The 27,252-nt window shown below is 54.3% G+C and overlaps 1 protein-coding gene across 7 annotated transcripts in view; it reads left to right on the top strand.

Moving 5' to 3' along the window:
- The window catches only part of ADCY7 (adenylate cyclase 7), a 61,830-nt gene that overhangs the window by 14,604 nt on the left and 19,974 nt on the right, over nucleotides 1–27,252 (top strand). For 4 of the 7 annotated variants that reach the window (XM_010961761.3, XM_045521741.2, XM_010961760.3 and 1 more), the window contains exons 1-7: nucleotides 5,691–5,837; nucleotides 19,162–19,597; nucleotides 20,946–21,149; nucleotides 22,422–22,583; nucleotides 23,346–23,495; nucleotides 23,806–23,954; nucleotides 24,964–25,075. In XM_010961761.3, coding sequence (XP_010960063.1) covers nucleotides 19,427–19,597; nucleotides 20,946–21,149; nucleotides 22,422–22,583; nucleotides 23,346–23,495; nucleotides 23,806–23,954; nucleotides 24,964–25,075 — 948 coding nt within the window. In that variant the 5' untranslated portion in view covers nucleotides 5,691–5,837; nucleotides 19,162–19,426. Of the gene's footprint in view, nucleotides 1–5,690; nucleotides 5,838–19,161; nucleotides 19,598–20,945; nucleotides 21,150–22,421; nucleotides 22,584–23,345; nucleotides 23,496–23,805; nucleotides 23,955–24,963; nucleotides 25,076–27,252 lie in introns of those variants that run through there. The other 3 variants (XM_045521737.2, XM_074370778.1, XM_045521738.2) reach the window with 1 other exon arrangement.

Below are 27,252 nucleotides of genomic sequence, written 5' to 3'. Positions count from 1 at the left end.
GTTATTAACTGTGATGGCCTTGGTCCACCTGGAGTTCCACATTTCTTTTCCAGGTTGTAATTTTACACTTTACTTTTCTCAATGAAAGTAAAAGTTAGCAAGGGAAGGGCAATTGAATTAATTTTGTTAGATTTAAAAGAATAAAAACCAAACTCTGAAAGTGATGTATGCCCAAGAGGCAGAGAACCAAGGTGTCTCAGGAAAATGGAACAGTCTCTCTTCCCACCCAAGTCTTCCCAGCCCAAGGTCCTGGGGACCACCAGCGTGGACCATGGGGAGTGGGTCCTTCTGGATCTTTCTGCCCCCTCATCTAAACACATGTACACAGACAGGGTGAAGCAGGCTCCTCTTTTCTGTGTTATCACATGGGATTCTGGACAGCTGACCCACAGGGCTTCCTCCCTGGCCAGCCCTTGGGTGAGGGGTGAGGTTGGGGAAGGGGAAAGCAGAGGCCTGGGCCGGGAGTCTTGGAGACAGAGTCCCTGGCCCCAGGGCCTGGATGGGTGGCTGGAGTCCAGACTGGCTCTGGCTGGAATGGCTGTGACTGTGGGCTGTCACCGGCTCTCTTGGCCACAGCTGTGCCGGTGGACCTTATGAGGGGTGACTAGACCAGCATTTCTCAGTGTGGGGACCCTGCTCCTCAGATGGTTTCAGCCTGTATGTGGATGAATATGCTTACAATGTGCATATTTTAATACATTTTAGGAAAAAAAATGTCTGTAAGTAGGACATTGAATCTGTGACTTCATGCATGTATTTCTGCCCCAGACAAGACTGAAGAAGACACTGAAATGAACTGGGTAGACTTAAGAGATGGTGTAAGGGGATTGGCTCTGCAGGAAGTGGGGACATCTGTGTCGGGGCGCACAGTCTGGAGGGCCCGTCTGAGCACCCTCGTTTCTGACCGGGCTGCAGGCCTCCCCCGTCCAGAGGGGCCTGGGGCTTCCTGGGGTTTTCCTCTGCCTCCTGGTGTAGGGGAGGGCAGGGATTCCTGGCCGGGGATGGTGTGAGCTTTGTTGGGGAAGTCTCCAGGGGCGCTTCATTGAGAAGTGGCTGTTTGCTGGCGGCCATTTTCCCAGGGGGTAGGGGTCAGGTAGGGGGTGGTCTCTCAGGGCCTCTTTGCCAGGAGTGGGTCTGGGGAGAGGGAGTCCTCCTGTGGGCCCTATGGGAATGGGGGCTAGTGCCCTGAAGGCCTTGGCAGTTAGCGGGCTGCAGGAGTGGGGCCTCTAAACAGGCCCAAGGTGCTTTTCAGGAGGAGACAGAGGTCTGACTGGATGTCACTTTGGGGATGCGCAGTCCCCTTTACAGGTTTAACCCATTCCCTGCCTCCCCTCACCCATTCTGTGTGGTGGTGTCGTCTGCCCCCAGTTTACAGAGGAGAAGCCAGGGGCCCAGCGGGGTGCTGTCTTGTCCTGGGTCACACAGCGAGCCGGTCCCCAGGGGTGACCACTCACGTGCACTGCTTCTCTTGGAGAGCTACCATGTTCGAGGCCTGGGAGATGGTCAGCACACGGTGCCTTGTCTTTGAAGAGGCTGTGAGGGTAAAGCTGAACAGGGAGGGCTTGTGTGGGGATCCTTACTGGAGTGTCTTGTCTGCACCCACCTCGGGGTGGCCGAAGCTGAGTCAGGGCTCTTGCTCTGGCTGGGCTATATGTTCTTGGACACGTGCTTGAGTTCTGCCTCAGCGGGGAGGTGGGAGACCCCACCCTCTGCATTTTCCATGACTTGCCATCTCATCATTACTCAGGGTCTTCCAGGGGTGGCTGGTGGCCCTTCCCTCAGCGCTGTCCTTTACCTCTCTTCTCCTGTCCTGGGGCACATTCACGCTGAGCTGAAGGCCACTTTCCACATCCCATTGTCCAGGTGAGGGCAGTACACAACTTGGCCAGGAAAGTTCCAGGACCTCTGAGGGAGCAGGCAGAGCGGGTCACACTGGACGCCTGAATCAGAGCCGCCGGTTCTAGCCTTCCATGGGGCCGAGTGTCAAGGATGAGAGGGAAGTGCTGATGGTGGATCTCTGGGGCATTTAATGTCTTTAAAAAGACCTATGTAGCCAAGAGCTGAGAGTTAGTTTGGCTCAGTGAATGAGCTGAATGGCAGCCAGAGAAGCAGGATCTTCTGGAGGTCATCGGGTCCAGCCCTCTCCCTCTAGGCAGAGCCAGATAATGCTCAGGTGGTGGCCTGGGTTCAAACCCCACCCTGCCTCCTCCTGGGAGTGCCCAAGATGAGCAAGGGATTGAGCCGGTTCCTCGCATCTTTAAAACGGGCTGCTCATGGTACCCGGTGTGCAGGTAGTTGTAGGATTAAACAAGGGGGTGTACATGGTGCAGCTGGCACAGAGGAGCCACTACCCAATGGGAGGTGTTTGTCATCGTCTCTGTCAGGGGGCTGGGTTTGGGGCTCTCCTCTGCCCCATCCTGCCTTGGGTGGGAGGGTGGACATCCCTGGGAGAGGGTACCTGGGAGGCGAAGGTGGGCAGGGCCAGCTGAGGGGTCTGACTGAGGGGCCTCCCTGGTAGCCTGTAGCCCTTGGGCTGATCGCTGTCTCTCTATTCCTCAGTGTCTTCATCTGTAAAATGGCAGTGTGCAGGCAGAGTGCCGGAAACATTAAATGCATGAGAAAAATGCCTCCCAGGCATCTGAGACCAGCAGGCTCAGGCCTAGAGGTTCTCGGCAGTGGCGAGCCCCCTAGCCTGTGTGTGTGGAATCCTGCCAGCCCCCTCCTCTGCCCAGGGGCCCTCTGGCTCTGCCCCTACCCTCCTAGCCAAGCCCGCTTGCTCTCCACTCACCTGCCTGTGGCTCCGCCTGCCACCCCCCACCAGAGAGGGTGGCACGGTGCCCACCTGACAGCCATCGGCATCCGGCTCGACCTGCCACTGCCCATGGATTTCACAAGGTGCTATGTCATGGCTGGGGCATTGCCCAGTCCTGGGTGCAGACCTGCTGGGCAGAAATGCCTCCATTCCCTGCCCTCTCCTTTCCCTACCCCCTAACCCCCTCTAAGCCTTTGTAATACAAAAAAAGGTGTCAGGATGCGGTGGGGTGTGAGCCCTAGACCAGAGGTGGGCTCATTTCCTCTTTGGTGACCTCCTCCCTGTGACATCTGGGATCATCCTTTCTCCCGCCGTCTGCTGGTGTCTTTGATGTGTCTGTTTCACGAGCACCGACTACGTGCTCTGCTGGGAGATAGACGTGAGCCCACTCTGTTGTCAAGATGGGATGGGATGGCTGATCTTGGGCTCTGGAGAAGAGGCCTGTGGGGTTCCTGCTTCCTCTAACATACACGTCAATCAGCTTTTCCTGTCTGGTGTCACATTTGTACCCCTTCTCTTGGCTTCTGGGCACCTCCTGGTCCTGGTCCACCCTCTCTCTCCAGTTCTGTGTCTTGTGACCTCTCATGCATTCTGGGTCCGCTTCCTGGCTTGGTCAGCAGACTGGCTTGCCTCTTTCTGCCCTTTGCCGTGCAGTTCCTTCTACTTGGAGTGCTTCCTCACCTCAAATGCCCTCTTGCCTTGTGTTACAAAGAGGGGCTCCCTTTTCAGGGGTCCTTGGGCTCAGGAGAAGAGGGGGCTCAAGTGTGTTCTGGTCCACCCCCTCCCCTGTGTTGAGACTCCCGTCTGGCTGGTGCCAGTGCTGAGGGCGCCAGGAGCACCCTCCTCTGTGCCTCCCTCTCTTTATGCCTCTGTGTGCCAGCCCCCCTTGACCACTAGAAGAGATTACCCTGCAACTGTGCCTGAGGGAAAAGAAACAAAATTGAGGTCTTTGTTTCATGACCCTGGCCCCCAAGGCCCCTCCTCTGGCCCTGAAGGACCCCCCCCCCCGGCCCCCAAGGGCCCCCTCTGGCTTTCTCATGGGCCCACCTGGAGGTGATGGGGTGGGAGTGCTTGTGACCCAGGGGACCTTGTGCCTGCTTGGGGTGGCAGGCCTGGCTTCTGGGGGGGTGAGGCCCCTGGGGGTGATGCAGTAGGTGGCGCCCTGACTCACCTCGCAGGACCCTGAGTACCTGATTGGGGCCTCTGTCTTCTTGCCCCTTGGAAGTGGCCTAGTCTCCACCTCAGGTGCAGCTGACTTGGGTCAGCGGTTCCTGGCATCACTGGCTGGCTGAGCAGGGAGAGGCCCAGGGTCCTGGGGTAGGGCCCCTCTCTGCACAGGTGAGGAAGCTGATGCCAAGAGGACTCCGCAGCCTCAGGGCTGGTGTGCTCTCCTGGTTGGCGGGGAGGCACGTCTACCCTGGCTCACTCGTGGGGGATGTAGTCATCCCCTCCTCCTGGCCTCAGTCTCCACACCTCCCCATCTCAGGCTGTCTCCTGTGCACCTCCCTGCCACGTGGGCCGGAGACCTCCTGAGTCTGCCCATCCCTGCTCCTAGTCCCCCAACACCTGTCTCCCCTGGGCTCCATCCAGCTAGAGAGGAGGAACCCTGTGAATTTGGTTGGAGGCACTGCTTTAATGGGGTCCTGGGCTGATGGGGAAACACCCAGACTCCCTGGAGTCACTGCTCAACTCCCCTTAGGAAGGGGTGCCTTAGTGCCAGGCCGGGGCTGGAGCAGGGGCTGGCTCTCGGGCATCCCTTTGTCAGACCCCACTTGCTGGGCAGGGGAGCAGGGGACGAGAAGCACTTATGGGGGCCGACAGGAGGTGAGGCCGAGACCCCTGAGGCTTGAAGTGTGTCTCCTGGGTCTTTGTTGAGGTCTGCATTGCAGGTACCCTAGTCCTCAGCTGTGTTCCTGGCCCCCAAGGCCCACCTCTTCTCACTTTCCTCTGGGCCTGACTGGAGTTGATGGGGTGGGAGTGGTTTCTCAGGCTGCCCACCCCTCCATTCTGCAGATGAGGAAATGGAGGCCTAGAGAGGTTAATTAACATGCCCTAGGTCACACAGCTCCTCTGATGTGAAGCTGGGGATCTCCCTGTTTGGCCTCAGAGCCTGTGCTCTCAACAACTAGGCTTTCCTGCCTCCCTGGCTGCCTGGCTTGAGGCTGGGTCCTTGCCTGCCCTGGCATTTCCTTTACTCATGTGGCTCGTTTGGCACATGCCCCTCCCCTCCCTGCAACATGGGCTCACAAAAGACCCTGCATCCGTATTGTTTGTGGTAGCTTCAGCACCTCACCTGGTACCTGGTGTGGACAGGAGCCTACCTGTTGGATGGCGGTGAGGGGGACTTAGGCTGGGGCCTTTGTCCCTGTAGTAGAAACAATACAGCAAGATCAGCCCCCTTTCATGTGCAAAGTTTCTGGATTTATAAAGAGTTTTCATAGCCACAAGGTCACTTTACTGCCAGAACAGGCCAGGGAATAGGAAAGAGTTTCATCTCCATCACTCAGGTGAGAAATCAAGGCCTGAGAGGCAGGTGGCCTGCCAAAACTCACACGGACGGGACTAGGGACACTAGGACTAGGGCCCAGGCCCTGACTGCCTGTTCAGGGTGGGCTGTATTTGACTTAGTCCACGGGTTTGGGATTTGGGATTTGGGTGTCCCCTTTGTGCCAAGCAGTGTTGGGTTCTGGAAGTGGAGCAGGTCATGGCCAGACATCAGCCTTGGGAGAGGTGCCACACAGTCAGGCAGTGACAGGCCAGGGGCCCTGTGCTGTGGAGGGAAGTGCAGGCACTGAGTCCAGGTTGGGCAGCCCTCCTGGAGGAGGTGGCAGCTCAACCTGGCTCTGAAGGGCAGGCAGGAGTTTGCCAGGCAGAGGGAGTTTGGGGGTGAGGAGGTAGGCAGTGCTTTTAGGCTGCCAGAGCCTGGAGACGAAAGGGTGGGGCTTGTTTGGGGAACCGAAATAAGTCAAATCACACAGCCACGAAGAAGGCTTCAGGAAGCCCTGGAGGAGTTTGTTGGCCGAGGGTGAGCAGGACTGGGCTCATTGTTCTTGGGGTCTTGGTCAGGTGTAGGGAGCCCTGGTGGGAAGTCCCAGGGGAGGCCTGGGCTTGTGGGGCACGGGGCTGCCATGGACGGAGGCTCCATCACAGCGGCTTCTGTGCCCAGTGGAGCCTAGCTCCAGAAAGCAAGAGTTTGTGGATGGAAGGAGTCACCGAGCAGGAGTGGGGGGTCTGGGCTCTGGGGACAGCCTTAGGGAGGGGCTCCTAAGCCCCTGTATTTGCAGCTCCGGAAGCCAGGCTGTGGTTTTGAGGGGTGTGGGAGAGGTCGGCTGGGGCTGCTTCCCCTGCAGAAGGGCTCTTCCGGGCTCTGGTCCAGGCTTCACCAGGCAGCCCTTCAGCCCCACATGCACCCTTGGCCTCACACAGGTTCTCAGGAAGCCTTGGGGAGGTGGGGGTTCTCAGCACCTTGGATCAGGGCCAGGCACTCTGGTGTCTGGCACTTTGGGAGTCAAATGGGGGACCTTTGGGCTAAGTAAGCAGTGGCTCCGGGAGCCTGAGTACACAGTGATGCCTCGCTGGGCTCCACGGATGTGGGGGGAGGCCATGGCCCCAGCAAGGCCTGCGGAGGTCTGTGTGGGGTGCCTTTCCCACTGGCCCCACTGTGGCTAGCTTCCCTAGTAGTCTCAGTGAGAAGGGCCCTCCCAGACCCTGGGGCCTTTCCTTACCCCCCACACCCCACCCCGAGGAATCAGGCCCCGAGAGGGCGAGAGGTGGAGCTGGGCTGGCCCTTAGGTCTCCTGACTTTCGGCCCAGGGCTCTATCCCTTTTTGCCTCTGGCAGGTGGGGAGACCGAGGTACGGAGGGGGAGCACTTCCCTGCGTTGCTCGGTGAGGCAGGAAGTACGACAGGAGGGTCTTTCCTGGTCGGTGTTTAGTGCTCTTTCCTGCTTTCTCTTCCCCAGGGCAGGTTGCTTCCCCAGCTGAAAACTGCCTGCGGGCAGGGGCCAGGCCTCTCCTCCAGTCTGCCGCCTCCCCAACCCTGGGGGCCAAGCTCAGCCCAGCCCAGGGTCGGGTGGAGGTCAGGGAGTGGGGCTCCAGCCTGAAGGAACTCCCAAGCTGTCAGAGAAGGGGCAGATACTGGCCTTTCTGGGCTACAACTGCCCAGGGAGGCTTCTTGAGGGAGGAGCCCGGAACTGAGTCCTAGAGATGCTGAAGTCAGCATTTCCCACAGGGGATTCTTTAGAGATTTAATGCAAAAAGAGCTTCTTGAACCAAAAAGACTGGGAAACGTTTAGCTATGTTTATTAATCAGCAGCTTTCATTCCTGCTAATTTGCTAATGTGTCTTTAGAGGAGGAGGAGGAGAACGGTAAGCCCAGTGCTGCCTGTGACCAGAAACTGGTATGTGTGTGTAGCTCTTCACGGCCTGCTGTAGGGCAGATCGCACCTCAGGAAATGCAGGCATAAGGTTAAGAAGGAGCTTGGGCCTTGAAGTGGGCAGATCAGAGTTTAAATCCCAGCCAGGGGGCTTGGGACGAGTAGGTTAGGATCCCAGAGTTGGCTCCCCAGGCTGGAAATATAGTGAGAGCGCCCCTCCCTGGGGTTCAGAATGCCAGGGCCTTGCCCGCTCCCAGCAGGTGCTCAGAGGCTGGCGGGTCAGGGATGCCTTCTGGCTGGTTTCCTGCCCTCTCAGCGTCCCCGCTGGATTCACAGTTTGCAGAGCCTGTCTTGAGGGCTGCTTTTCTTCTCCCTGCAGCCCTAGAGACTTTGGGGTGAGGACCCAGTGCTGCCGGGGATGCTGCCCAGAAGCTCTCTGTGGCTCGGGCCACATCCCTGCTTTCCCTGACCCAGCAGATGGCTGCTCCCTTGAGGCCCAGTGAGGTGCCGCATGGGGGCGTCAGTCTGTGATGCTGCTCATGCCCCCAGAAGGTGGTCCTGAGGTGCTGACACTACTGTGTCCACCCCAGAGGCCAGGCCACTTCTAGAGCAGAGCTGGAGGGAGGCCAAGGCTCCTTGACCCCTCCGGTGCTGTGGTCTGTGACAGGGTCAGGTGGAGGGGAAGGTTCTGGGCCCACCCCCGGACCTTGCGGCCCTTTCTGCAACTTGTTAATACTTGTCACCTTGACTTCAGCACCTTGTGCCAGGTGCAGCCCCACACTCCACCTGCATCACCTCCACTGAATCCCCTCAAAGCCCTGGGCCGTCAGAACGTTATTCTCCCTTTTTCCAGGTGAGGAAACTGAGGCACAGAGAGGCTAAGTAACCTTTTCAGGGTCATGCAACTTAGACGTGATGGACATGGGGCTTATTTTTCTTTTCTTCTCTTTTTGTTTGTGGGTTCTATTTGTATGTGTACACACCTACACACACACACACACACACCAAAAAACATACCAGGAACATATCTTTCCATGTTATTGTATTGTAGTGTCACCTGAGTTATCAATTGCTTTATGTTACCCTTTGAGTTTTTCTATTAAGGTCTTTATTTTTTAGTTTATATGTTAATTTTTTTTAAAGCCCTTTATTGACATATGAGTGACATACAAAAAGCCGTGCATATTTAATGTATACAACTTGGTTAGTTTACCCATGAACCTATCACCACAATCTATTCCAGAAACCTGTCCCTCATGGCCAAAAGCTTCCTCCTTTCTCTTTATTTATTATTATTATTTTTATGATAAGAACATGTAAACTGTATCATTTTAGAGACAATTTTAAGTATGCAATACAGTGTTGTTAACAATAGGCACTATGAATATGGTAGATACTGTTTTTTCTATTGAAAACAAAAAAAATTGCACAAGCTACATTGTGATAATAGAAATAGAAACTGAAAATGAGGAGAAGATTCGTTCACTCTGCCAAAGCAGCAGTTTTGATTTTTCTGTCTTGGTTCAGTCCTAATCCATTCTAGGTATTGCTGTTACTATGTGGATTTTTCACAGAATATCCTGTGATAGTATGGCTCAAGCTGATGCACCCTTTTTGACAGCTGTGTAGTATTCCATGTGAAGTATGTATTGTGCTTTATCTTCACCAGACTGATAGACATATTGTTTGCAGTGCAATTACAAATAATGCTGCAATGAATAATCTTGTACATACATCATTTCACACATGTGAAAGTGTTTGTAGGATAAATTACTTGCAGTAGGTTTGCTGGGTCAAAAGGTGTGTGCATACATTAGCGACATTGTTAGATATGACTACACTGCCTGCCCCAGAGGTTGTGCTGAATCACACACCTGCCAGGAGCGAGTGTGGGTGTCTATTTCCTCCCCCAGCCTGGCCAACACAGAGATTTATGAAATGCTTGATCTTTGCTTACTGGGTAGGTAAAAATGGTTTTTCATAGTTGTTTTAAATTGCATTTCTCTTATGGGTGAGGTAGCTTCTTTCCAAATGTTTAAGAGCCATTTGTATTGTTTTTCCATGAACTCTGTTCATACTCTTCTCCCATTTTTCTGCTGGGTTATTGGTCTTTTTGATTTGTAGGAACTCTTTACGTATGAGGAAGATTAGCTCCTTGTGATAAGAATTGCAAATGTTTCCATAATCTCTTGCTCATCTTTTGATTTTACTTTTGATAGTTTTTACCATGTAGAAAAAAAATTTTTTTAATGTAATTGAATTTATCAGTCTTTTCATTATGGCTTTTAGGTTTCATGTCAGGTTAGAAAGGACTTATCCACTGCAGCATTATATGAAATTTCTTTCATGAGTTATTGCTCACTTTGGAAATCATCCTGGTATAAATTATGACTCCAGCTTTCTCTCCCTCCTGGGATCTGCTGCCTCTTTAAATAGGTGACTAGCAGTGCAGGAGTTAGAACTTTTTTTTGGAGGGGGAGGTAATTAGGTTTATTTATTTTTATCTATTTTTTTCATTTTTCAGTTATATTAAGTAGAATTGTTACAGTTTGATTGCACATTTCAATATATTGCATGCAAATACGTAGATACAATATACTGCACGTATTTTTTTTTAACTTTACATATATGTACTGATCATTCTTTTCTAAGAACAGATTAGAGCTTTAGCTTTTTAAACTTACATAGTTATCAAAGGAATAAAGCCAACCACAAAATAAGAATCAACAGAATGCAGTAATCCAATCATAAATGACAGTCAAATGTGCTTACACATATTCAAGAAATTGGTGGGGGGAGGGTATAACTCAAGTGGTAGAGTGCATGCTTAGCATACACAAGGTCCTGGGCTCAATCTGCACTACCTCCTCCAAAAATAAATAAATAAACCTAATTACTATCCCCTGTCCCAAAAAACCCCCAACAAACAAAAAAAAGAAATCAATGATCTAAGTTATAAATAATAAGTAGTTCATTTGTGTCCTTATTTTTTTTTTTAAAGATTCTGCATATAAGTGATATCATATGGCATTTTTCTCTTTCTGGCCCACTTCACTTAGAATGATGATCTCCAGGTCCATTCATGTTGCTGCAAATGGCATTATTTTATTCCTTTATGGCTGAATAGTGTTCCATTGTATATGTATGTATGTATGTATGTATGTATGTATGTATGTGTATATATATATATGTATATATATTTATATATGTATATGTACATATATATACCACAACTTCTTTATCCAGTCATCTGTTGATGGACATTTGGGTTATTTCCATGTCTTGGCTATTGTAAATAGTGCTGCTATGAACATTGGGGTGCATGTATCTTTTGGAATTTTATTTTTCTCTAGTATATGTTCAGGAGTGGGATTGCTGGATCATGTGGTAAGTCTATTTTTAGTTTTTTAAGGAACCTCAATACTGTCTTCCATAGTGGCTGCACCAATATACACTTCCACCAGCAGTGTAGGAGGGTTCCCTTTTCTCCACACCTTCTCCAGCATCTATCATTTGTAGACTTTTTAACAGTGGCCATTCTGGCTGGTGTGAGGTGATACATCATTGTAGTTTTTATCTGCATTTCTCTGACAATTAGCGATGCTGAGCATTTTTTCATGTGCCTATTGGCCATTTGTATGTCTTGCTTTGTCAAGCATTGGAGAATTGCTTGTTTAGATCTTCTGCCCATTTTTGGATTGGGTTGCTTGTTTTTTTGATATAAAGGTGTATGAGCTGTTTGTATATTTTGGAAATTAGTCCCTTGTCGGTCACATCATTTGCAAATATTTTTTCACATTCTGTAGGTTGTCTTTTTGTTTTGTTGATGTATCCTTAGCTGTGCGAAAGCTTTTAAGTTTAATTAGATCCCATTTGCCTATTTTTGCTTTTATTTCCATTACTCTGGGAGCTGGTTCAAAAAATATATTCTGTGATTTATGTCTGAGAGTGTTCTGCCTATATTTTCCTCTAGGAGTTTTATAGTATCTGGTCTTACATTTAGGTCTTTAATCCATTTTGAGTTTATTTCTGTACATGGTATTAGGGAATGTTCCAATTTCATTCTTTTACAAGTAGCTGTCCAGTTTTCCCAGCACCACTTATTGAAGAGACTGTCTTTCCTCCATTGTATATTCTTGCCTCCATTGTCATAGATTAATTGACCATATGTGTGTGAGTTTATTTCTGGACTTTCTATCCTGTTCCATTGATCTATGTGTCTGTTTTTGTGCCAGTACCATACTGTTTTGATTACCGTAGCTTTGTAGTGTAGTCTGAAGTCAGGGAGTGTGATTCCTCCAGCTCCGTTCTTCTTTTTCAAGATTGTTTTGGCTATTAGGGGGTCTTTCGTGTTTCCATACAAATTTTAACTTTTTTTGTTCCAGCTCTGTGAAGAATGTCGTTGGTAATTTGATAGGGACTGCATTGAATCTGTAAATTGCCTTGGGCAGTATAGCCATTTTAACAATATTGATTCTTTCAGTCCAAGAATGCAGTATATCTTTCCATTTGTTTATGTCATCTTCAATTTCTTCATCAGTGTCTCAGTTTTCAGAGTACAAGTCTTTTGCCTCCTTGGGTAGGATTATTCCTACCCAGTGCAGGAGGTAAGACTATTTTTGGTGGGGAGGGTAACTAGATTTATCTATTTTTATCTATTTATTTTTTTTAATGGAGATACTGGGGATGGGACCCAGGACCCAGGACCCAGGACCTCATGCATGCTAGGCATGTGCTCTACCACTGAGCTATACCCTCCCCCAGGAATTCAGACTTAAACCTAAGTCCTCCTGGCCCTCTCCAGGGCAGTGGCTACTCTTGATTGTATCTGCTATCCCCAGTGGACCCACCGTCTGGGTGGGCCATGGGAAGCCCACTGCCCTGCCATCCTGGGCAGGGCCAGCACCGCGTGAGGTCTCTGAAGGCCAGCTAGACTTCCGCTTTCTGTTCTTCCTACTGAGGGGAAAGGGGTAAGGAGTGAAGCACGGGCATGAAAGCGTTTTCCTTCTAAAGAGGAACTTAGTGAGGGTAGTACTTAAGGAATGACTCACTAATGATGGGATTTCAGGCAAGAGTGGGGGGAAATATCGCTATCTAGTCAACACTAGGCCCTAGCTGATTGGTCAGTCAGTTAATAAACACTGTTGCCTGAACACACTGAGTGCAGAGCCCTTGTAGACACCTGGGGGAGGGGAGCACTGAGGTGTCTGCCTTCTGAAAGCTTGTGGCTGGAGCTGCTTCCCTTTTAAGAGCCTGGCCTGGTGCCTGGCACACAGAAGGTGTTGGTGCACATCTGCTGAGGGAATGAACGCATGAATCCCTCTCAAGCTGAATGAATGACTGGATGAACTCTTCCCAGGCAGTCACTAACCATCATTAGAACTGGCACAGGAGATAGGAAACCAAATTTATTATCCCTGGCAGCTGGAGCTTTGGGGGTGAGAGCTGACAAGGTGTCTGTGTTTTAGAGGAGAGACCGACTAGGGTAATGCTTATTGCAGAGGAAAAGTGGAAGGGAGAAGTTCAGGAACAAAGAGTAACTCCCTACCCCAGCACTAGATCTAGCCCTCTGGGGCCAGGTGACGACACACAGGCTTTTCAGCTTTTCCTCCGTTCTTGTTTTATGATTCAGCCTCCACTCCCTGCCCAGCCTCAGAGTTCTGACATAGCCACTCCTTTATAAGAGGGGAAGCCGAGGCCCAGACCAGGTACGGGTCGCAGAGCATGTTGGTGGCAGAGCTGGGGCTGGAACACAGGTCTCTGGACCCCGATACTGAGTGGCAGCCTGTGGTCCCGGGGGTTAGGGTAGAGTCAGCCTGGGGGTCCTTGGGGAGCAGGGCTGGCTGGGGGCATAATTATGCTGTTGTGGCTGTTTCCCCTGCCTGGTGGCCTTACAGACTGTCCAGGCTGTGGGGAGATATCGAGTCCTTGGGGGCTCTGCCTTTTTGCACTCTGTCTGTCCTGTTGGGGCTTCCTGGTTGGGCTTCCCCAGCTCTAGGAATTGCCCCTTCCTTCTGGGCTCATTTGCTGTTTTATCCTCACAAACTTGGCCTGTCAGTTGTGAGGACCTGCGCCTCACTCTCCCCCCAGCTTGGGTATCAGCACCCCAGTTTACCGATGAGGAAATTGAGGCCCAGAGTGTGAGAGACTTTGCCATTCATATGGCCAAGGGTAGCAGAGATGGGATGTGAACCCAGCCTCCTCCCTCCCGGGTACAGCTTACCTGGGGAAAGGTGTGATGCAGCAGGTGCTTCCTGTTCAGAGAGAGACCCTTTCATCTGGTTTCATCCTCTTCTACTCAGCCTCCTCGCCTTCCTCACCAAAGCTGCCCGGCCTGCTTTTCCCCACCTTTCTGCCCAGTTCAGGATTGTAGCTGGTTGACTCACCCCTCTATCCACCTGTCCCACAAGCATCAGCTGGGCCCCAGCTGCAGGACACAGTCACAGATCCCATGACAGCTGGGTGAGCAGTTGCTGGGATGTTTGACAGGTGTCTCGGAGCGGAGACATGCCTGGGAGAGAAGGGTGTGGGGCGTGAGGTCAGGCCCTGGCATGAGCTAAGGCATGGAGAGACCCTTAGCCCTTGATGTTTCCTGGGTGCCCCTTTGTGCCAGGCCTGGGCTGGGCAGAGCAGCTGCTGGCTCTCCTTCACAGAGATGCAGGTCCCTGAGGGAGGTGGCACTAACTGAGACTCCCTCAGCAAAGGAAAAATCTGCCAGTGACCCAGCCCACCAAGTGCTGGGTAGGCCTGGTGGGTGAGACTGTGCTTGTGGGTTCCTGGGGGCAGCAGTATGGTCACCTGAGTGGGGTATGGGCACAGGGTCCACCCTGAGTGGGGCCTCTCCTCTCCTTAGGCTTGCCTGCCCCACCCCCCACCCCCCAAGGCCTCACTTCCCCTTTCTGGGGCTGGTACAGCTCCGGGCCTGCCAGGGCAGGGTCAAAGGAAACCAGACTGGGTTCCTGCCAGTACTGCTTGGGTGAGGAAGTGGGTACTCTGTCTGTGTCTGTGAAAGCTGGGGTGGACTAGACTCCCCCAGGGGTGTGGTGGGGCTGGGGCTGCTGCCAGATCAGCCGGTTCTGCTGGAAAAAGATTTCCTGAGCACCCCTGAGGGCCCAGTTTTGCAGTCATAGTTTGAGGTCCCAGCCCCCTATTTCCAGCAGTTCTTATGGCTGAGAAACTTGGAATCTGCCTATCAGTATTTGGCAAGAAGACCCCAGTCCTGTCTTGGTTGCAAAGAAGGGAGAAGATGGTGTATGTGGGTAGCTCAGAGGGCTTCCTGGAGGAAGAGGCCCTCCTGGATCTTGCTGGCTGCGAGGAGGCTCCCTGGCACGGTTGCCTGACCTTGCCTCTCTAAGGCAGAGGGAGTTTCCTTGATGAGGTCCACTTTGTCCCCACCCTCTGCACTTGGCCTTGAGGAGGGAGGGCAGGAAGGGGTTGGCATTTTGAGATGTTACATGTTCTGTGGATGTCAGCACCATGCAGGTGAAGGGCAGGACCCTGGATGACCTGTATTCACCCTGTATTCTCTCTTTTACTAGCTGTGTGACCTTGGGCAAGTGATTGAACCTCTCTGTGCCTCATTCCCACATCCATAAAACAGACGCAGTAGTCATCCTCACCTATGGGACAGGGGTGCGGATTTAAAGAGACTACAGTGCTAGGCATGCAGTAAGCACTCAGTAGATTTTGTTTAGGGCATCATTTGCCCCACTCAGTCACAGCCTCTGGGACTCCAGGGGCTCAGAGCCCACCAGGACAGCTTGTGGAAGAGGAGCTTGATTCCCTTGGTATCAGTTTCTCCCTAAGCATACCCTGGGCTCCCTAATTCCTCCCATAGGGCCACTGGGGGTCACTGGAGGCCCCTGGAGAGGACTTGGGGCGCCCCCTGCCCTGCCTCCTGTGGCCCTGGGCCTCCTGCTGCCCTGCTGCCTGGGTCTTCTGTGGTCTGGCCTGGCCTGAGCTGTGCAGTCTGGGACACAGTGACAGAGGGGACATGGGGTGGGCATGGGGGGAGGGTTCCCCTCCCTGGCCCAGCCCCCTTGCAGGGGGTCTTAGCCAGGACTGGCTGCGTCTGCAGGGGCCCACTCCCACCTCTGAGCTAACTCCCCCTGACTCTGGTCTCATCAAGGGGCCATGAGGGCTTTCTGGACACAGCAAACTGGGAGGCCCAACATGGACCTTGGGACTCTTGGTTGCAAGGGCCAGAAGCTCACACTGGCTTCAGCTGTGAGGTGCATTGATTATCCCATACAAGTAAATGTCTGGGGGTCGCTTGAGCCCCTGGCAGAACTGGATCCAGGGGCTCAGGGGTTAGGTTCAGGACACTGTCTCTCTCCAGGTCTCTGCATGGGCTTTGGTCTCAGGTGGCCACTCAGATGGCTGCTAGCAGCTCCAGGGCATCTCTTCCCCGTATCAACAGAAGTCCCAGGAAGGATTCTCACTGGCTTGGTTTTGGTCACATGTCCATCCTTGAACCAGTCGAGGGGGCTTGGGAGAGACTGTGCTGGTGAGCCAGACCTGGGTCACATGGCCCCTGAACCAGGGACTGAGAAGGTGGGAAAGGACAATGCCCAGCAAAAGCAGGAAACACCCTTCCAACTGGACCCACTCTTCCGTGAGATGGGGCTGCTCTCCTGCCAGAGTTCTCGTGAGGTGTAAGTGACAGTGAAGGAACTTTGGGACCAGTCCCCCCAGGTGAAGGGGCCTCAGTGTCTCTGCTCTTGGTTTTTGGAGTTCAGACAAGACAAGCGGGGTGGGGGTGAGGGAGCGACAGGCAGACTTAGCTTGACCTCAGGGAGGACTTACAGCCAGAGTGGTGCCCAGTGCTGGGAAGACTGCCCTGAGAGGTGATGAGCTCCCCGTCACTGAGGCGTGCTGGCTGAGGCTGCAGGAGCATTTGTTGGAGACGTGGCAAAGGAGTTCCTTCATCCAGGGCTTCAGACGGGCCCTCCCAGTTGCCAGCTGAGTTGGCAAGAAGAACTGGTGATGGGACAGAGGGACATTGAAACTGTCCCTAGCAGAGGGGGCCTCTGGGTCTCATTTTGAGGGTGGCTCCTGGAGAGGGGCTGGTTCTGTGGAGATGCCTGTTGGTGCTGGGTCATCTCCAGGAGGGAGAAATGCAGTCTTTCCTCCCTGCCCTGCCTTGTGCTGCTCTGTTTGTTCCAGCAGCTGGACGAGGTCCCTGGGTGTGCTGAAGTCTCTGTGTCCAGTGCTGTCCAGTTCTGTCCATTGTCCACCTCCTGTCCTGCCTGCCGTTGCCCAGGAAGTGGCCTAATTAGATCACTGAGAGGAGTGTTTACCAGGCCTGGATTCCCACAGACCCTCGGGAACATTTTGCCAGGTCCCACTCTCTCCATGCCTGGCTCAGCCAGGTTTTTTGTGCCTGGAAGGGCAGGTCGGCATCTGGGGATGAAAGGCTGTGAGGTGCACGTGTGCTTGTGCATGTCCTGGCCATGCCTAGTTCTGGCCTCGGAGCTTTGCCTAGGGGATGGAGCAGCTGTGGGGCGTTGCCCTGGCCCCTTGGGGTTTGGGATTTCTCAGCCTGGCAGTCCTTGTGCACTGGTGTTTGGCATCTGGCCAGAGGGACAGGCAGTGTTGTGTATACTTTGGGCAACTGGTTCAGTCCCCAGGAGCTGCTGCTTCTGGAAGGAGCTCCGTGGGGGAAGTCTTTCTCAGTTCAGTGAGACAGCGAGATTGGGCCGGGAAGCCCTGGTTTGGGAGCTGGCTGACCTGCCTAGGTTTGAGTCCCAGCCCTTCTACCAACCAGCTCCAGCTGTGTGATCGTAGTCAAGTCACTCTACCTCTTTGGATTCACTTCTGTGTCTGTAAAATGGCTGTGACACCTTGGCCTTAGCAGGCTGTGAAGGGGAGAGTAGAGATGTGTGTGTGTGTGTGCAGGCACCTGGTGGAACAGCATTACAGCTGTTCTAGGGGTGCCCTGGAGTGGGGGCTTCTTAGGGCGGGGGCCTTCTCTTATTTTGTGAACTCTTTAGCACAGGGCTGGTCCTACATCATTAGTGCTCAAAAAATGCCTCAGAGGGGTGGGAATAGCTCAGTGGTAGAGCACATGCTTAGCATGCAGAAGGCCCTGGGTTCAATCCCCAGTACCACCACTAAAAGATTAGTTTAAAAAATGTTTAAAAATGCCTCTTGTGGAACAAAGACTGGTAGGTGAAGATTTAGAGGTGGCACTCTAACGAGTAGGCTGCACCACTCAAATTTTAAAATTTAGCTGCCAGCATTTGAAAATTTGTGTTTCATGTAGGAAACAGATTTGTAGCTTGTCCAAGCACTTTGGACACTTTGGCAGCCCTGGCCCAACCCCCCAGGGTTGCCTGGATTAAACAGGTAGTTGCCAAGGCTTGTGGACACCTGCCTGGGCCTAGAGGGAGCAGAGGGGCCAGAACTTCGGGCAAACAGCCCCTTGCTCCTCCCTCAAACACGTGTTTTTTTTCCATTTTGTTCCTGGGTTTTGTGGAGTAGGAGCTCCCAGATGGAATAGTGCTGCAGGTGGCTCCTGGATCTGAGGTGGCCCCGGGTTACCCAAGGCAGCTGGCATTCACTGGAGGGGGGGGCTTCACTCAGTTGCTGTGACTCTGGGTACCCCACTATTCTGCCTTTGGGGGCTCTGGACTGACTTTCCATTGCAGCTTCCACAGGTGGTTATTTGCATCCTTTGTAATTGCCCTGAGCTTCCTCATGTCTTATGGGCTCCCTGCCCTCTGCCACCTGCCCTGTCCTGGTTCCTATCTCTGAGGCAGGCCTGGAGTATGTCGAGGGGGTGCTGGATTCCCCATCCAGGGCTGCTCCCTTGACACAAAGTTCCCCCTGGGAATATGGCAGCCACCCCAAGCCCCAGTTGCTGCATGTAGGGATCGCACATTTTTTGGGTAACTTTCTCTCCCTGGAGACTGGGAGCCTTAGAGAGGGAGAGAGAGCCAGCCTGGCACACAGGAGGTATAGTGGGCCTGGTGTGCCACAGGCATGATTAACAATCCTTTTGGGAATAAATGAATGAGCAAATAAATGAATGGTGCTGTGCAAAGAAGGAGCCCCTCTGGGCTGAGCATCAAAAGCCTGGGGTCTGCTCTCAACTTCATCATAAAAGGTCCATCCACTGTGTTCTTCTCTGAGGTTCAGTTTCTTCTTCTATGAAGCAGTGCTTGAAAACATCTTGAATTCTTGTTACTGAGCCCTTTTTATAAAATTTCAGTCTTACGTGGAAGTGTAACATAATATGAATGCAAGAGGGATGCTCTGGGTGAAGGAGGCATTAGAGTCTGAGACACAGGACTCACTAAAAGGCCCCAGTCATTGAGTGAATGTGGTCTTGGCATGAGGACCATTGGAACAGAAGAAAACCTGCAAACAGAATTCACATGCACAGTCACTTGACTTAGGACAAAGGTGGCTCCACTGAAAGTCTTCATGGAAGGATTGTGGCTTCACTAAAAGCTGCTGGGATAATTAGATATCCATTCAGAAAAAAGAAAAGCAGCTTGATCCCTCCCTGCCTCACACCATACGCAAGAATTCCTTGAGATGGATCAGAGCCCTACACGTGAAAGTAAAACAGTCAGTGCTGTTCAGTGGCAGTTTCTGGAAGACAGAAGGGTGCTGTATCTGCACTGCCCAATATGGTAGCCATTCTCTGCATGTGGCTGTTGAGCAGTTGAGATGTGACTGGTGTGGCTGAGGGACCGAATTTTTTATTTCACTTTAAATCAACTTGAGTTTAATTTTAAAGTTAAATTTAAGTTAATTTTAGGTAGCCATGAGTGGCTAGTGGCTACCATATTGAACAGTACAGTTATAGGAAACACCAGGGAACTAGCCTTCTGACTTCAGGGTGGGCGGAATTTTAAACACGACCTAAGAGGTTTGGGTTCAGGTTGATAAATCAGACCTGGGGCTGTGAGGCCTGGCCCTGCTCTCCAGTCCAGGTCAAATCCTGGTTTGCTTTGTGTCTCGGCAGAGCGGAGGACTCCGTGTGTCTGTTGAATCGGTCCTGGATGCAAAGGAAGATGCCGTCGGTGCAGTGAGCGCAGCCTGGGAGCTGAGGCAGGGCAGGCCCCACGTGCCCATGGAGCTGCAGGCTGAGGGGGCGCCTCCCCAGCCCCGCCTGCTGGGCTCGGAGAGTCTGGAGGCCTAGGCACATGGGGTGGGTGTCGGCAGACAGATGCTCCCCAGGCCCCAGGGTGTCCTGAGTGGACTGCTAGGCGGTGTACCAAAGGTGGAGGATGCCGACCAAGGGGCGCTACTTCCTCAACGAGGGCGAGGAGGGCCCCGACCAGGATGCACTCTACGAGAAGTACCGTCTCACCAGCCAGCACGGGCCGCTGCTGCTCACGCTCCTGCTGGTGGCTGTCACTGCCTGCATCGCCCTCATTGTCATCGCCTTCAGCTACGGGGTACGTGAGGGCAGCCGTGGGCAGAGCGGGCTTCTCTGGGCTCAGCTCTGATGCTTTGTACCTGTGAGGCCTTGGGCAAGCCTCTGTCTTCTTTAAGCCTGAGTTTCTGCAGCTGTGAAGTGCTGTGGGGAATATTTAGGCTGGAGGAAGACACATTTTTTATTTTTATTTTTAAGTCTGGAAGTGGTTTTAGATGTGACATTAATCTGGCCAAATAAATTACCCTCACTTTTCTCCACAATGAACTTTGATTCTATTGAAGGCCTAGGTCAGGGCTGGCCTGTGTGTCATTGCTGCCACTTCCAGTACCATGGCAGACATCATGAATCAATCCCCGCACTCCTTCTCCCAGATCCTGGCTGTGGTCTCAGAATCCTTCTCATCACAGCTATTGAGGCAGATGCCACTAATATCATCTCTGATCTAGGCCTTGCCCTGCTACAGCCATTCCCTGTGTGTGGCTGTTGAGCACTTGACATGTGGCTAGTATGACCGAGGAACTGAATTCTTAACTTTATTTTTAATTAGTGGAAACTTAATTTTGAATAGGCGCATGTGGCTAGTGGCTACTGTGTGGGACAGTAAAGTTCTAGAAGAGGACATCAGAGACTAGAGGGTGTTGGCAGGGTGATAGGTGTAAGGGGACCAGCATCCAGTATGTGCTCCGTCAGTGCTACCTGTTTCTCTGTGGATATAAACCCAAGGACATTTGTTCTGTCACTCAGCACATAGGTGCTAAGCACCCACTGCGTGCTGGCCCCCAAATCAGTCTCTGTCTGCATGGAGTTCAGGGGCCCCTGGGGGAAACCAGGTGCTGTCCAGCTGAGAATCATCTTTCTTGTTACCCTCCGCCCCCCTAGTGTCACCTCTGTACCCTTCCTCAGCTCTTCCCCTGTCTGGGACACCTTTGGTCATTATTTCCTCAAACAATCATTCATTCTTTAAGAGTCAGGATCAGTGGCCTCTCCTCCAGGAGGCTTTGCTCCTGTGCTCTTGTACCTGTCCCCTGCAGGTGTGCACAGAGCCCCTCGGAATCCGGGGAGGCCTGATGGAGGGGAGTGGGGAGGGAGAGCATCACAGTGCTGGGCTGGGCTGGGAAGGATGCTTAGGACCCTGTAGACGACTGGGGAAAGGTGGTGGTGAAGGCGCCTCTAGTAGAGGCAACAGCACAAAGCTTGAGGTAAGAAAGAACCTGATGTTTAGAGGGAGGTTGGACACCACGCATGTGAAGGAAGCCACAGGTTACCCTGCTCAGGGGCTGGACAGGCTAACCTGGCAGGCTTTCTGGAGGAGGTGACACCCCAGTGGGGAGTGCCATGGCATTTCTGTGCATGTTTGCCCCAACCAGGAACCCTCGGAACACCAGGCTGTCCTGGGGACGGCGTTCTTGGCACTTGCTGTGTTTGTGGCTCTCTACGTGCTGGTGTATGTTGAATGTCTCGTCCGGCAGTGGCTCAGGGCCTCGGCGCTGCTCGTCTGGGCCTGCCTTGTGACACTGGGCTACATGCTGGTGTTCGATGCATGGATGAAGAAGGCCTGTGCGTGGGAGCAGGTAACAGGGCGGGGCCCTAGCATCCCTGGGAGTTGGATGCCGCCAGCCAGTTGTGCACTTAGTAACTCCTGGCCTCTCTGGGCGTCAGGTCCCTCTGGAGCCCGGGTCTGCATTGGGTGTGCCAGCCACGGGCCCTTCCCTCTCTGTGGGCTGTGGCTCTGTGGCTGAGGATGGTCCTGGGCTGGGCTTGGGCTGGGCTGGGAAGGATGCTTAGGACCCTGTAGGCGACTGGGGAAAGGTGGTGGTGAAGGCGCCCCTAGTAGAGGCCACAGCACAAAGCCTGAGGTAAGAAAGAACCTGATGTTTGGGGGAGGTTGGACACCACCCATGTGGAGGAAGCCACAGGTGACCCTGCTCAGGGCAGGCTGGCTCTTGTTCTCAGCTCTGTGCTGATAAGTGGGGGGAGGTGGGAGGAGTGTCCACTCTGGCTGTGGCATTTCTGGAAATGACACATCTCCGACTCAGAGCGGCAGAAAGGCAGAATTGGCTCATGTCCAGGAAGGGCCCAGGGGTCAGTCCTGGCGCTCCAGCAGGATGGCCGGGTCCTGGTTTCTCTCGGCTCTGCTTTCCTCTGTGCTGTTTCATTCCTGGGCGGGGCAGAGATGGCCACAGTGCCTCCAGGCTGCCCGACTGGCAGCCTCCCCAGCTCAGCTGAAAGGAGGAGCCCTTTCTCAACTAGCTTGAGTCGCACTGGCTGGCCTGGATCATGGGCCCAGCTCTGGATGGTTGCTGTCACCAAGGGGTAGCCCCCTCTGACCGGTGGGACTGAGGTGGGGTGAGGCTCTTGGAAGCTCGGGGGAAGGTGCTGTTCCCAGAAGGTGGCGAGTGCAGGGCAGGCAGGAGAGCCACAGCCAGTGAGAGTGGACGGGGCAGGTGGGGCTGCATTGCTGGAGGTGGCAGGTGAGCCGGGCCTGCCTCAGCCTTCTAGAGGTTACCATTCCTGCGGAGGAAGAGCGGCAGACAGTGGGTCACGAGAGCTGAGGAGGTTGGGCCTTGGCCAAGGAAATGATGCTGGCTGGGTGGATTTTGACTTTTTCTTATTCTATTGTGTCTTTCACTGCCCCTCACCACACAGGGTGGGGGGAAGGGGCCGACCTGAGGGCTGAGAGTAGAGGGCACCTGCGGCCTGGACTGGCTGCGGAGGACTCAGCGTGCAGGCTTCTGGGGCTGAGCCCGGAAGACAAGAGGCAGCAGGGCGATCCCGGCCCAGCCCTGGGCTGTGTCCTGGTGGGGGCGGCGTGGCGGGCTGCGCTCATGACACCCCGCCCGCAGGTGCCCTTCTTCCTGTTCATCGTCTTCGTGGTGTACACACTGCTGCCCTTCAGCATGCAGGGCGCCATCGTGGCGGGCCTTGTCTCCAGCACCTCCCACCTCCTGGTGCTCGGCGCTCTGATGGGGGCCTTCACCACGCCCAGTGTCCAGCTGGGGCTGCAGGTGAGGGGTGTGGCGGGGGTCTGGGCGTGGGGGCCGGCGGAGGCCTTTGGGTGGCTGTGGTTTGGGCTGAGGGCAGTCACGGCCCAAGTGAGTGATTTGAGGCCTTGGACAGAGGTGTTCGCAGACACACAGCCTCAAGGCCAGGCGCCCTGCCCTGCAGCCTTGTCTTTGCTGGCCTACGGTACCCTGGAGGCTCAGTCCCTCACTCGAGCCCTGCCCCTTGGGCCTCCCTGAGTCCAGAGCACTGCTGTCAGGTGAGGCCCTGCTCCCGAGCTTTCACCTGTCACCCCAGAGCTCCATCCAGACAGGGCCTGTCTTGTGTCTCTATGTTGCATGATGTGAATAAATCATGGTGTCTTACAGATGTGACTTCCCCCTGACCTGGCCTGGTGTCTGGTCTGGGAGGCAGAGGCCGGAGCTCGGGGCAGCCAGCGCAGCGCTGTGTCTTCTGGGCTCTGAGCTGTGTAAGGGGACGTGCTCCTGCCTCCCCGGAAGTGGCTGGCTCCTCCAGCCTCTGGGGCACGAGCCCTTCTACACCAGGGAATGCCTGGCAGATGCCAAGACAGGCCTAAGTCCTGGTGCTGTTACCACTGTGACTCCCTGGGCCACCAGCCCCTGTTTAGGCTGCAGGTTCCCTGCCTGCCCCGAGTGGACTGGAGGCTAGGGAATGGGGAGCGGGTGCCATCACCAGCCCTCCAGGGGGACCAGTGTCCCGGGGGCCTGGCCCGGGCCAGATCTGAGCCCTGCTTGGTCTGCCCGCAGCTGCTGGCCAATGCTGTGGTCTTCCTGTGCGGGAATCTCACGGGCGCCTTCCACAAGCACCAGATGCAGGACGCCTCCCGCGACCTCTTCACCTACACTGTGAAGTGCATCCAGATCCGGCGTAAGCTGCGCATCGAGAAACGCCAGCAGGTGGGGACCCACCTCCCCCTGAGCCACAGCCAGGCCCTGCCCGCCCTCAGCCATCACCCAGGCCCCACACCCGGCGTCCCTTCTCTGAGGACGTGCTCATTGAACAGCATCTGTGTGGGGCACGTGGCTGGAGACCTATGCCGGCCTCACCTTGGGGGCCGCTGGGGACATGGGAGGGTGTGTGCCCACCCGGTTGATGGCAGGATGTAGGCCAGTGGTGTTGTGGGGCGTGGCGGGCAGAGTGGCAGGAGGGCAGAGAGGACGGAGGTCGCTTGGGGCCTGACGCCGCCCGCCTGTGCCCCGTGTGCAGGAGAACCTTCTGCTGTCCGTGCTGCCGGCCCACATCTCCATGGGCATGAAGCTAGCCATCATCGAGCGGCTCAAGGAGCACGGGGACCGCCACTACCTGCCCGACAACAACTTCCACAGCCTTTACGTCAAGCGGCACCAGAACGTCAGGTGGGCGGCCGGCTGGGCCCGTGCGCACTGTCTCCTGGGGAGTCTCGGGCAGGTGGCCCCCTGCCCTCCTACCAGGAGGCCAGGCCCCAGCCCACACAGGGACTGGGGGGAGGTAATCCAGGCTTCTCTCTGGGCCTCGGTCCTCCTACTCATTTCCCCAGGGGGGGTGGGGTCAGATTAGATTGGTTTCTGGGGACATCTACCACCCCCTCAAATTGTTAAACTCTGAGCACAAACACGACTATTGAGAAGAAAAGGGTCTTTTCAGATGATTCTCAAAGGGCACAGGTCCCCCAAAAGGAGATGAAGCCCCCCTAAATCTCGGTGGCTGCCAGGGGCCCTTGACGCCTGTCTTTGATTGAATCGAAGGGGCTGTTGGAGCTTGGCTGTGCCGGCCTAAGGGAGGTGTGGCTGTAGGTGCTGTGAGCTCCCCCTGCTCCTCTGCCTGGAGGTCCTCTGCCTGGCCCGCTGCCTCTGTGCTGTGGACCATCCAGGACTGCAGACTTAGAGCTGGGAGATCTGGTGCAGATTGCAGCTCTGGCTTCCCAACAAGTCTTAATCTCCCTGAGCTTCAATTTGCGCATCTGTAGATTAGGGGTCCTATACGGTCAGTGTGAGGACTAGATGTGCGAAAGTGCTGGGTGTGGAAGTCGGCTGGAGGGAGTGTGGGGTCGCATCTTACCAGGGCTTTAGTTCTGAAGTCTGCACAGAGGTTAAGTCCAGGTATGGGGAAGGAGGGAAGTCCCAGGGTGCTGGAGAATCCGCAGGTAAGGGCACCGTTCAGTCATCTGCAGCAAGGGCTCTGAAGGGACTGAGGGCTCCAAAGGGCCCCCACAAACTGGAGTTTGCTTTAACGTGAAGCCTCTGGAACTTTAATTCGTCTTTATGGCCAGAGCTTCTCTTCCATCCCTGTGGAGACTGAGGGCTCACAGGGGTGTTTGGATACAGGGCTGGCGGATGCTCAGGGGCTCCGCTGGCCCTGACTCCCACTGGCCCCACCCCATCCCAGCATCCTCTACGCTGACATCGTGGGCTTCACACAGCTGGCCAGCGACTGCTCCCCCAAGGAGTTAGTGGTGGTGCTGAACGAGCTCTTTGGCAAGTTCGACCAGATCGCCAAGGTGAGCCTGCCGACCTGTGCTCCCTCCCCTCTGCTGATGGTAAAGTCAGAAGCCCCTGCACCACATCCATGGGATGTCCCATACCCAGCACTATGCTGAGATCGGCATGGGGAGGTCTGGGCTGAATTTTAGCCTTCAGTCAGCAAATGCTTCTGAACGCTCCATGGTTGAAGTGGGGGTTGAGTGGTGGCCGAGGCTGCCAGGATCCTGTCCCCCAGAGTGTGAGATCACTAGGGAGACTGACAGTACACACCAGGGAATGCATGGGGACTCGGGAGCTCCGGAAGGCTGCCTGGACGAGGAGATGGCTCCATCCTCACTATGCAAGGTGAGCAGCCTCAGCCTCCCCTAGAGGCATTGGAGGCCTGTGGAATGCCAGGCCTCAACTAGAATGTGCCTTTTGGCAAGATCGCAGGTGAATAGTATGCACGTTAAAGTTTGAGAAACCTTAAAAAAGACCTGAAGAGGAAAGGGAACAATGTTATGGGCAGAGGGAACAGCATAGAAAGCCTGGAGAAGAAAGCAAGCTCTGTTTGCCCACGCAGTGAAAGCGGCTCAGTGTGACTGGGACAGAGTGTGAAGGGGGCAAGGTCACAAGGTCAGACATGCAAGGACTTGAGGGCTGAGGTGAGGAGTGGGACTTAACCTGAGGACCCTGGGGAGAGTAGCAGGGGAGGGCATTGGGCAAGGAGAGTCTCCAGGGTACAGCCAGGGTGGGAGAGGTCTGGAGACCAGACGGGGCTGAGCTGGGATCTTACTGTTTTGTCTTCATGAGCAGCACCCAGCTCAGGGTGTGTGTGTGCATGTGTGCGCGCACGTGTATTGGGGGGGAGGGGCCTCAGTTATTCATTAATTTACTGCATGGTCCCAGGACGCACTGAGTGGCAGCCCTGGACTCACGTGGGCCTTGGGCTGCCCTAAAGTTGCTCCCTGGCCTATGTGCTGTGTGGTTTGAAGAGGGTATGGGGGTGGGACTGGGGAGTGCCTAGCCCAGCCCCCGGGGGTCAAAGGCTTCCTGGAAGTGGTGGCCACTAAGTAGAGACCCAAGTGTAAGATTTAGGGCAGTGGCTTTCCATCCTGGCTGCATGTTTGAATCCCATGGAAGGCTTAAATAAATCACCAGTACTTATGCCCACACCCTTGACAGTTTATAAGAGCCATCCAAGTGACTCCGTGCGTGGAAATCAATGGTCTAGAACCTGATGGGAGGCAAGTTCTGGCCCCATGTTAGGAAGATTTTTTCACAATCAGAGCTGCTTAATCTTGGGAGAGACTGCCTCACCAGAGGTGGGCCGCATATCAGGGGATGAGCTTCCCGTCATGGGGTTAACCAAACTGCAGTTGGACACCACTGGCCAGGAGTGTCCCCTCTGGGTGGTGTGGACTGAGAGGCTCCTGGAGCCTTCCTTCGGAGCTTCCTTCCTTCAGGATGTCTCCCGAACCGGCAGGTGGGAGTTCCTAGGGGTTGGGCCTTATAGGGGGCAGGGAGCCAGCTTCTCAGGCCACAGCTAGCCCTTTCTCTGCCACAAAGCCCAAGGACCTGTCTTTGCCTCCCTGGACACAGCTCTCCCTCCGGGGCAGGCCCAGGAGGCAGCCCCATTGGACAAATGGGAGGAGGGAGGCTGTGGCAGATGCCAGTCTTCCGGCCTGAGTGTCCAGTCTCTGGGCAGACACAGGCAGGGCTGGACCCAGCCTTTTCTCCTTTTGGCAATCAGATTCCAGAGCTGTAGCCTCCCGGTGAGAGCTGGGGCCTGCTCTCAGAGGTGTCCGCATTGCTTCTGGGCTCAGGCACTTTCTGCCCCCAGCACGCTCACACAACTTCTCCGGTTTGTAAGTGTCAGAAGCACAGTGGAGGAGCAGCCTGGGGAATGTGGCCTTCTGTAAATCCCGACAGCTGACAGCTGGGCTGGATCCAGAGGGCGATCCTGTGCCTGGCCCTAGAGAAGATAAGGCCAGTGGCGCCCTGAGACTGAGCCTGAGCCTGAGCCTGAGCCTCCTGGGTGTCCTGGCCCTCGCCAAGCTTCCTGCTGGTTTCTAGGAAAGCACTGTCCTCACCTGCCTCTGTTAGGCCGTTCAGAACCCAGCACGTGCCAGACGGGGCCCAGCGGGAAGCAGCTGGCACACACTCAGCTGGGTCATCGAAGGAGGGCTTAGCAAGGGGCTGCTCCTGGTGCCTG

The sequence above is a fragment of the Camelus bactrianus genome, chromosome 9 (assembly GCF_048773025.1).
Source record: "Camelus bactrianus isolate YW-2024 breed Bactrian camel chromosome 9, ASM4877302v1, whole genome shotgun sequence".
In the NCBI taxonomy this organism is placed as follows: Eukaryota; Metazoa; Chordata; class Mammalia; order Artiodactyla; family Camelidae; genus Camelus; species Camelus bactrianus.
Note: the sequence above shows the minus strand (reverse complement) of the source record. Positions and strands in the feature narration are given on the sequence as shown.